Raw genomic sequence first — 10,232 nt, 5'->3', positions numbered from 1 at the left:
AGCCTCTGGTGTTGAAAACGCACACAGCTCTGCTGCTGTTTTGTTAATGTAATTTCTTAATTGTCCATAACTTATCTAATCTTGCTCCCAAGCTTCTGCCCTACTGAGAAGTAGAAACAAACCTTAAACGTTCAAACATCTCAATCTGTGGTATTTAAACGGTGTCTTTTGGGAAAATGGCAAGTCCAGGTCACAGTTCAACTCCCTAACAGGCCCTCCCTCCTTTTTGCTTCTTCCCAGGAGAGTGGTGGGGTCTGATGCAAAGCTGACAGGGCTTCCTGACACTAGGAAGGGGAGGTCTGTGCCTCTGCCGGCCTCCGGTGCAAGTGTCTCACGCACTCAGGGCCTCCCTGTACAGCTGCACAGGTTGTGCACTGCCCAACTCCATGGGGAACCGTCAGCTCAGACTAGAGTGCATACAGGTCTTCCTGTAATTGTGTGGGCAGCAGCCCCGATCCCACTCACCTCTGGTCCTCGGCCTCAGTCCTCACTGAACACCGCGGCCTGCGGGCAGGTGCTCCTCTGTAGTGGCTCCGTATGTGGCTCTGGTCCCCGCCCCCGCCCAGCAGCCTCCTCTTGCTGACTGCAGGCTCCTTCCTGCTGCTGCTGCTGCTGGGCCCCTCAGCACCTCTGTGACCCAGGCCGCTGTCCCTCAGACCTTCATCCTACCCTTTCCTCACCAGTGCAGCAGGGGCCTCAGTCGGCCGGCCCCCAGGCCCGCGCCTGCGGCAGGGACCCTGAGTCCTCTGCACACTGAAACTCTGCTTGTGGCACGTGAGGAGGCCTACGGGGTTTAGGGCCCCTCCCTTCAGGCTGCGGCGGAGCGAGGAGGGGATTCCTTGGCTCGAGGCGGCCTCCACCCTCCAGGGTAACGACTCGAACCGTTGGCCCGCAGGGTCTGCTAGAGCTGTTCTCCCCCTTTACCGACCAGGAGGCTGAGGCCGAGACACACACCTGCTCGCGGTCGCACGGCACTCGGTAGGAGACCCGGCTTCCAAGCCAGGAGGGCGGACTGATCATTTTAGAGGAATGTGTGTCTGAGAAACTCTATTTGAGAAATTCATTCAAGGAAGAGAAAAGAGGCTCTTTCTTGCCCTACAAGCTGCTCCGCGCCCTCCCCCGCGTCCCCTCCGCGGTGTCACACCTGTGTGTGTGATGTCGCAGGAGAGACCAGCCCACAGGGAGATACAGGCAAGGGGCGGGGACGGGATGGACGAGGCAGGAAAGGCCCTTGGGCCGCGGGGCGGACGCCTGAGGGCTTCGGGGCACAGACCTGCCATCCAGGAGGCTGCGCCGTCCTCCTGTCGGGAAGGAGAGGCCGGAGGGCCGTGGCGCAGAACCTGACCGGAAGCGGAAGTGCAGGGTGGGAACTCGGGGGCGGGGCGGAGGAGGGCGGGGCCAGCACGTGGTAACTTCGCGCAGACAGCTGCTGGTTGTTAAGAATTTCATATTAGTTTCACTTTCATCGTATTATTTTTATGGCCATTTTCTATCGAGGGCAGGCGATACCGGTCATCCAGTGATGACAGCGCCATAAAGTTTCCGTTTAAAAAATGTCTTTGAGTTAAAACGGGACAAGTGTGTTTAGAGGAGGCGGTTTGAAGGACCCGCGAAGGGAGAGGCCGCCGGGGTGGGGGCGGGGCCGCCAGCCGAGGCCTCGAGAGCCAAGGAGGGCGGTAACCGGAGCCTCGGACCCAGGGCCTTAGACGAGGAGGACACACAGCCACGGGGCCTCATTCAGCAAACCACCTGGGAAAACTCAGTTTTGAGACAACTGAGGAGATTCAAATATGCAAATACTAATTTTGACAATGTCACGGGGTTATATAAGGAAAAAGTGTTTATCCACTAAAAGTAAACAGGGCAAGGAACACGTGCTGGGGGGTGGGGGGATCTTCAGCTGGGCGCAGCAATGATGCCTGAACAGCCGATTTCTGAAACTAATTAGACCCCAAGCAAGCCGGTGGACAGACAGCTCTGACCGCAGGTCCTCCTGTGTCCTGAATGCTACCAGCTTATAATAGTCGGTGTGGTCCGGGCTGTGCTGCAGAAACAACAGTTCTCCAAATGTCTATGTCCTGCACAAGCTCACGCCATTCCCCCAATGCATGCTGGCTGGCGGCCCTGCTCTCTGGAACCCTCACTCCAGGAGAGAGATGTCCGGCGCAGATGTGACCCGAGCATCTTCCACTGACACCCCCGTGGTCAGAACGAGTCCCAAGGCCCCACCCAGCCATTTTCAGAAACGCCACACATGCCATGAAGCAACATCACCTGACAGGCTACGGGGTCTCCAGGAGGACCCGGAGGGGTGCAGCAGGGCCAAGGCCCCCGGAGACACACAGCCTCCAGATGCGAATCAGAGCCTGCCCTCCTTGCTTCCCAAAGAGCCTAGAACAGCCTCTGCTCCTCTTGGGCCTGAGGCCCCCTCTCAGCGTGGACGACCCTTGGCCTCACATGCTGCCCACCCCCCAGGCTCTGCTCCCTGATGGAGCACGCCCGGGTCGCCCCCGCCCAAGGGACAGTGTTCCCTCTCGGTCTCCACGCTACTGCCCCTCCCCAGATGGCTCTCCCTGTCTGTCCAGCTGGCTGCCACCACATGCCCCCTCTGCAGTCACCTGGGTGCTACCTGGCCTTGCCTATTAGAGTCCCTGCTCCGCCAGCCACCCCATCACCAGGGCTTAGCGCAGAGCTTGGCACGCAGAAGGGCTCAGCCCGACATGCTGGACCGTCAGCCAGCCTCACCGCTGCCGCCCGGACACTCCCACCCCGTGCCCTGCCCAGAGCGGCTGGCGAGCCCCGGCCTTGACAGCCGATGACTAACAGCCGGGAGGAGCCCACGTGCACGGCAATCAGAAGGCGCCACCCGCCCTGCCGCGTGGCGCTCCCTGCATAATCACACTTGATCACCGTGAGTGCTGATTGCGCCCAGAGACGGCGCCTGCTCTCAGGCTGGTGGGGCTGGGGCCCTCGGCAGCCTAATGAGGGTAATTGAGGCAGGGCTGATTGTGCCGGAAAGCCGGAGGGGACAGAGCTGTGGGGACAGGCTGCGTCACACCCCAAACAGGTCCATGTTTGCTAAATCTGTTTCCGATGCAATGTCATGCTGATTACACTGATTTCCTTAGTGATTGAGCCTGGTGCCGAGCTCACCGCCTGCAGCCCCGGCTGTCAGGATGGGCCCACTTTGGAGCAGGAGGTACTGACGATGATTTATGGCCCACTGTCAGAGCTCTTGGGTCGGAGATACTACAGGAAGGCAGGCTGGAGTGCCGCTGGGCTTCTCTGGGGACCTCTCTCCTGTGAGGTGGTGGCCGGCTTCCAGTCCCGCGAGGCCACTCCCCACCATGCTCCTCAGCTTCCTGTCTGTCTGGGTCACTGTGAGGTCCACACAAGTTCACTGGCCACAAGAGTGGCTGAACCACGAGTGGGCCGTCAGCCTCATCACTGTAGCTGCCTGTGTCCGCCTGCAGATCAGGCACAAGCAAACGTGCAGGTCGCCCTTTGGGATCCATCACGCTCATCCCGTCCACACCCAGGCCTGCCTCTCCCAGTTGTCACCTCTGATAGCCACGCGCCCCACCCCCCCCCCCGGGGCAGGAACGGCCGAGCCTATTGGGCCCTGGAGGAAACAGCCAGGGACAGATGGGGTGCTGCCCAGAGCCACACGCTGGGAGAGCCTGCACCGACACCTTCTCCGTCAGGGCAGGAAACCACCTTCCAGAACCTTCATGGGACCGATCGATGGGCCTGTGCTGGGAGGGCCAGCATTGCCCAAACTGGGCCCCTCAGCTGCAAGGTTCTGAGTGGGGTGCTCCTAGCTAAGAAAATCTGGCACGCGCAGCTCCAACGCTGCTGCTCAGGGTGGGGACCCAGGCCAATGTCCAGGCTTCCCCAGGCCCTCTGGACTTTAACACGGTCTCCAGGGACCGACTGCTCTGAGCCGAGGCAGAACACCCAGGGGAGCTGAGAACACTGTGTGGGCCCAGGTCAACAGGACCCCCTGGGTGGGGCTCGGGCCCTGTGTTTTCAGTCTCAGCTGATGGTTCCCCGGTGGTCCAGGGGCCCGGAGCACAGGAGCTCTGTGATGCCAGGTCCTGGGGAGGCCCTGCTGCACTGGCCACGCCCTGAGGCCAGGAGTCCCGGCATCTCGGGCAATGCTGCCGCCGAGGTGGGGGGGGCGGCTGTGCCTGCAGCTCTGCTGGCCGCGTGGCCCCAGCCCAGGACCCTCCCCCTCCCCCACCCCTGAGTAAGGAGAGCCCAGAGCCACGAGTTTTAGCAAAAATGTTTATTCTCTCCTTAATGTGTGTGTCTTTACAAGTACTAAATCTGAGACAGTAAACTAGGAAACGGCCGTGTATTTACACGGCCTGCGAGCCGCGCCGCCCCCGGGAGAGGCAGCGGCAGAGGGGCCGCTCAGGCTGCCGAGCGATCGCTCTTCTTTTGGGTGGGGTTTGCGGCGTCAAAGGACAGCTAATCGTGGGCTTCGTCTTAAAAATATCTCTCTCTCTCTAAATATATCTATTCTAGCTTGTGTAGCACCAACGGCGTGAGCCCTCAGCTCCAGCACTGGCGGCAGAGCCAGGCGGGGCTCGCTCAGCAAGGGCAAAGCGGGAGGGCGGGGGGACCTCTCCCGTGGGCCTGGGGCCTGGGGCCCGGGTCGGGGAGTGCGGGCAAGCTCGAGGTATATGGAGAGGCCAGGCTCCCGACCGAGGCCGAGCTGTCCCTGGCGCTCCTGAGACGCGTGTGAGCGAGGGCGGGAGGGGGCCCGGGGCGGCGGGCAGTAGCAGCAGTGTCGGGGCGGGCAGGCATCCTGGCACACCGCCCCACACCACAGTCCAGAGCCCCGGCCCTGGGGCTGCAGAGGGGCCTTGGGGGCCACCCACCTGCACAGAGCAGCGCTCCCATGCCACAGTCCAGCCACCCTCAGGCCAGAGCCGGAGCTTGGGGTCCGAGTGCCCGGCAGGAGGACGGGGATGTGGCGGCAGGCGCCTGGGCCCAGTGCCGAAGGCGCGGTGGAGCCAGCAGGACCCTGGAGACGAGCCAGGAGGAGGACTTGGCCCGAGTCCAGCCCCGGGAGAGGAAGGTGCGGCCGTGCTGCGGGGTGGGCTGCAGGCGTAGGTCAGCGATCGGCTCGTGTGTAAACAGACAGCGCTAAAGTGCTTGCGCACGCACTCCATGAGGCCTCGCGCCCGCAGGGCCGGCTCCCCTCCTGCGTCACTACCGCCCAGCCCGCCGCCCGTGGGGCAAGCACGGGGCCGGGGAGGCCCGAGGAAGGGGGGCTGGGACTGGGTTCTGAAGACGGCGGCGCAGCGGCCGAGGAGGCCCCTGACCCGAGCGGGGCTGGAAGAACGGGGGCTTCGATCAGAAGCAGCTTCAGGGAAGACTCGGGGGGAGCGAGACCCGCACCCGGACGGAACCCGGCCCCGGCCAGCGCCCGCCCGGCCTGAGCTCCTGCTGGACACCCGCCACGCGGGGGGGCCCGAGCCCTGCTCAGTGCCCACGGGGCCCAGGGCCCCCTGCACCCCGGTTCCAGGAGCTTCCTGAGTCAGGAGGGGGCGGATTTCACCCCTCCTCCCGCGAGGGAGCAGCTCCTCGGCTGACGGAGGTGTGCGGTCTGGCTCACGCGGCTTGGGGGGGGTACCCAAGACGGGCGGCCGGGGGCGTGGGGCCGGCCACAGCTAACTGTCCCTTAAAGTCCGCGGGAATCTGTAGTACCGTCGAAAAAGTGAATTGAAAAGGGAACAGGCCACTGCCTTCACAAGTGACTGATTAATTAGAAAACATGAAAAAAGGGCCTAACCACCTCTAGTATTCAACACTTGCAGTTTTAAAAAGATCAAGTCAGACTAAACGCTAGCACAGTCATGCAGGAATCCACGGCCCGCGTCCGGGAAGCTCTCGGCCCGAGAAGTCCTCTCCTTCTCACGTCAAAACGAAAACAGGACGACCCGCAGGTCGAGGGCGGAGGCCTCGGGGGTGCTGCAGCGGGGAAGCTCTGGCCACGTTCTCCACGACCATTTGGTATTGCTTTCTCGCTACCTTAATTCTCTTATTCTAACGTGTAAAATTTCTCCTCCTCCAGGTAACTATACAGGACCCCACTGGGGCTGGAGACAGGCTAGAACCACATATATATGGATATATATATATGGATATATATGTACAGATTTTTTAATTAAAAACGCGCTGTTTTGCTCGCTGAGAGCAGGACGGGCAGACCGGCTCTGCAGGCCCCCCGGTCACTGCGTCCTGCTCCCGGCCAGGCCAGGGGGTGTGGTCCGAGGCCCCCGTGGCCCCGCTGCCCAAGCAGAGCACAGCAGGACCCCCTTGCTCCCCTAAAAGACGAGCAACAGCCCCCAGATATCCCTCCACTCCGAGGGACCAGCACGCTGCTGAGGGGCCAGACTGACGCCGCTGGGAGGCGGGTGGGGGCCAGGGAGGGGGGAGGAGGGTGCTCGGGGCTGCTCCCGGGACCTCCACAGCCGAGAGCTCAGGCCGGGACGGGGGCGGGCGCGGTGGGGGGAATAAATAAGGGAACGTGCACGCATGACCCGGAGCCCCAGGCCCCAGCGGCTCCCAGAGGAACAGCCCTGAGGACGGAACGGGATCCGAGTCCTTCTGGAAGTCACTTGGGCCCCGCGTGGAGCCGTCCTGCAGCCCCTCCATGGGAGGGAGCCGGGGGCCTCTCTCTGGGCGAGGTCGACGTGGCGCTCTGGCCTCGGCCGCGGAGAGCACGCGGTGAATCGGAGGATGGTGGCGGCGGTGCACTGGTGCGTGTGGTGCTGCCGGAACGTGGCAGGTGGGTGGTGACGCCTGGACCGACTTCAGCTCGCTGTGGCTGGGCCCTGGGCATTCAGCCTCCCCGCCCGGCCGCCAGCCACGCCCCAGCCCTCAGACTCTGCCTAGGGAGCCGGGCACAGCTGACCCCCTCCCAGCCCCTGGGCCTGGCCCTCCGGGCCTCGGCAGCCCAACCTCTCCCTATAGGAGAACTCCTGCCTCACCCCCGGGGCCTCAGCAGCAGTCACCCACTGTCCTGAGAAGGCCCCCGGCCACACCTGGGTTCCCCAGCCCCACGGCGAGCAGCTCTGGGCGTGGAAGGTGCTGCAGGGCACCGTCTCACCAACACCAATTAAGAACCGGGACCCCCGCAGGCGGGAAGGGGACAGGGGCGGCGAGGGGGGCCAGGACTGCACACCCGGCCCCCAGCGCAGGGCACCTGGTATGGTTGGGGCGAGGCTGCCTCCGTGGACCTCCCAGCTCCGGCTGCGGCACAGGGCCGCCCCCGAGGGCCCTCTCACTCTCCTGCTGGCCAGGCAGTCGTGGCCGACGGCTCAGCTGCTCAGGGCCATGGTGTCCACCACCTGCTCCAGCTTGCTCCGGAGCCGCTGCCGCCGTGCCTGCTCGTCCTTCTCCAGGGCCGTCAGGATCTGTGGAGGTGGGAGGGGGGCATCAGGCCTGTCCGGGGCTCGGGGTAGCACACATTGGCTGTGTCCAGAGTGGGCTCCAGGCTGAGGCCACTTTGTCCCACCCACTCTCAGCTGAGGGACCTGGGCCTGGAGCCGGGACCCCCAGACCCCGCGACCCCGGGGTCCCCATCCGCCCCTCATCCCCCAAAACCACCCGAACAGGGCTCAGGTCCCTGCCGGCCCTCCAGGCCCCCGAGCCCCAGGGCCTGCCCCCTGCACCCGCGGGTCCTGCTGGGCTCTGTGCTCACACCCGTCTCCCGCGGCGGCCAGTCAGCCCCCAGCACGTGGCCGAGCTGCCGTCTCCCTCCACAGCCCCATCGCCCCGCGTCTCTGCACCCCTCATAGCACAGCCCCTCGGGAAGAACCGCAGCCCGCCACCCCCATGCTCTGACCTGCCGCCAGGCCTCCTGCGCTCACCGCCCCATCCTCTCAAACCCACACAAAAGTTGGAGCTGGCGCCTGAGCCCTCCAGCTCCTGACGTGGTCCCTGCAGCCGGGCAGCCCGGCCACAGCCCCTGCTCCCCCGCTCCCCGCACCTAGCAGTCAGGCTCCGTCTCTGAACCCCAAAGGCCGTCTCCCTCGGGAGCAGCCCAAGACCCTACAGCCTGCACACCCGGCGACGGCCCCGCCTCCCCCTCCTCCCAGGACATTCTGATTCAGCCCCCGCACGGCCTCTGCCGTTCTGCATCCGGCCTGCTCTGGCCTCAGGGCCTGGGCTCTGGCCGGGCCCGCCCTGCCCCTCTGGCCCTGCGCTCTGTCCATCCAGTGCAGCCCACGAGTCAGTCGTCTGTCCTGACGTCTCAGGGAGGCCCAGCTCCGCACGCGCCCGGCTCCAGAAGCAGATCGGGAGCCGAGGGTCGAGGATGGCCCGTGCCCTGCCCTGGAGACGCGCCCAGACCCATCAGGCAGCCCGGGCCGGGGCGGGAGCACGCTCGGTGAGGCTGGCGAGCTTACCTCGTCCTTGTACTTGCTGATGTAGGAGTAGATCTCGTGCAGGGCACTCATGCTGTTGAACTGGCTCAGATGCAGCCGCGACTGTTCAGCCAGGTACGCGCTCATGTCCTGGTCGCTGATGGCGGGCATCTTGGCGATGTCCGCGTAGTACCTGCGGCAGGCGGGCGGGCGGGCGCGTGAGCTGGGTCCCGGCCCCTCCCCCGCCCAGCCCCGGGCCCGCGCCCCCACCTCTCCACCCAGCTCTTGTAGTTGGGAATGTCCTTGGCGTAGAGCAGCTTGTTGGAGGGCGAGTCCTTGCCCAGCTTGTGCTCGGACGTCGAGCAGGAGTCCATGAAGGTCTGGGCCACCACCGACAGGCAGGCGTCCGTGATACTGCTCTTGTGGATGTCGAAGACGAACTGCGGGTTCTTGATCACGTTCACCCAGAAGCGCAGGGGCAGGCTGCGGGCAGGCGGGCGCACGGTCGGACGGGCCTCAGCGGCCCTCAGGCCGGCGGGGAGCGGGGGCTGACCTGTGGCCTCACCGTCCTCCCGGCTCTGGCCTTCACGGTGACCGTGGATTTCCATGCAGCCGGGGAGACAGGCCCAGAGAGCTGGGCCGTGAGCGAGGGCTGCTCCTGCTGGCCAGCCCCTCCCCACGGGCCCAGGGGAGGGTGTGCACACCCACAGGCTCTCTCGCCCTTGGGCACCCACTGTGCCCGGCTGCAGTCCTCCAGGCCTGAGTGCCTGCTCACGGCTGGGCCGGCTCCCCTCGAGTCTTGGTGACAAGACCGGGAAGGGGGCCAGCAGACGCAGCCCCACTACAGCTGACCCCGACCAGAAGGCCACCTCTACGACCACCCTCAGCTGGGCCAGCGACAGCCTCTGGCCACGTGTCACTGTTTAAACTTAAATAAAGTTAAAGATTCAGGGGCTCGACTGCACCAGTTACGTCAGATACCCCTAGTCACACGTGGCCACGTGCGTGGCACCAACCCAGAACTTTCTACCACACCAGAAACGTCCCCTGGACAGTGCTGACCTACACTGCCTCCCTTGGTGGCCGGTGGACCCCCTCAAGGGCCACGGGCAGCGCAGGTGGAGCTGGAGGCCCAGAGTGGGTTCGCTTGGAGAGGACCTGGCCTCATCCCAGGCTGGGGGGGCAGCAGTGTACAGGGAGGAGTCGGGTCACGGGGAGGAAGAGGCCAGAGGCACAAAACTTGTGAGGACCAGGCAGGCCCTGCCAGGGACCCGGGCAGCTCTGGAGGCAAAAGCCAGACCGGCAGCGAGGGGGCGACGGGACTGAGAGCCCCAGGAGCGTTTGCTGTCACTGTCACCCTCGTCGCTGTAGCCAGCATGGGACGGGCCTGTCCCACTGAGCCCGTTTCTCACGCAGAAGCCTACACACCTGCACGCAGCCGCGCACGCCCAGAGACACGCACAGATACACGTGTGCACACACCCCCCCCACCCACATCCGGTCCCACAGGTGGGTCAGCGGATGCCCCCGATGGCTGAGTCAGAGAGGCCCAGACGGAGAGGGACCAGCCTCCTGGCACTGCAGCCCCCAGCCGAGCCGGGCTGCCCCCAGGTCCCAGGCTTCCTGCTCCAGCGGGGACCTCGGCCCCGCCCCCGCCCCGCCCCCACCCCAGGCCGGTACCAGTTGCTCTTCCAGGTGTGGCGCACGTCCGCGTCGTGGATCTGGTGCTGGTCGGCCTGCTCGTCCAGGAAGTCGAACATGTACTTGATGGCCAGCGGCAGGGCCGAGCCCCGGTGCGCCGTGCTGAAGATGGTCTCGAAGAGGTCGTCCACGAACTTCTGCAGCGTGCCC

At 64.7% G+C, this 10,232-nt stretch overlaps 1 protein-coding gene across 1 annotated transcript in view; it reads right to left on the bottom strand.

The window, feature by feature from the left end:
- Positions 1 to 4,273: 4,273 nt before the first annotated feature.
- PLXNA1 (plexin A1) overlaps positions 4,274 to 10,232 on the bottom strand; it is a 39,563-nt gene continuing 33,604 nt past the window's right edge. The window contains exons 28-31 of the mRNA XM_030850742.3: positions 10,062 to 10,231; positions 8,652 to 8,864; positions 8,424 to 8,574; positions 4,274 to 7,430 (exon numbers count right to left, since the gene is read on the bottom strand). Coding sequence (XP_030706602.2) covers positions 7,335 to 7,430; positions 8,424 to 8,574; positions 8,652 to 8,864; positions 10,062 to 10,231 — 630 coding nt within the window. The 3' untranslated portion in view covers positions 4,274 to 7,334. The remainder of the gene's footprint in view (positions 7,431 to 8,423; positions 8,575 to 8,651; positions 8,865 to 10,061; position 10,232) is intronic.

The sequence above is a fragment of the Globicephala melas genome, chromosome 11 (genome assembly GCF_963455315.2).
Source record: "Globicephala melas chromosome 11, mGloMel1.2, whole genome shotgun sequence".
Classification (NCBI taxonomy): domain Eukaryota; kingdom Metazoa; phylum Chordata; class Mammalia; order Artiodactyla; family Delphinidae; genus Globicephala; species Globicephala melas.
The sequence above is the reverse complement of the archived record's forward strand: the minus strand, read 5'-3'. Positions and strand labels throughout refer to the sequence as shown.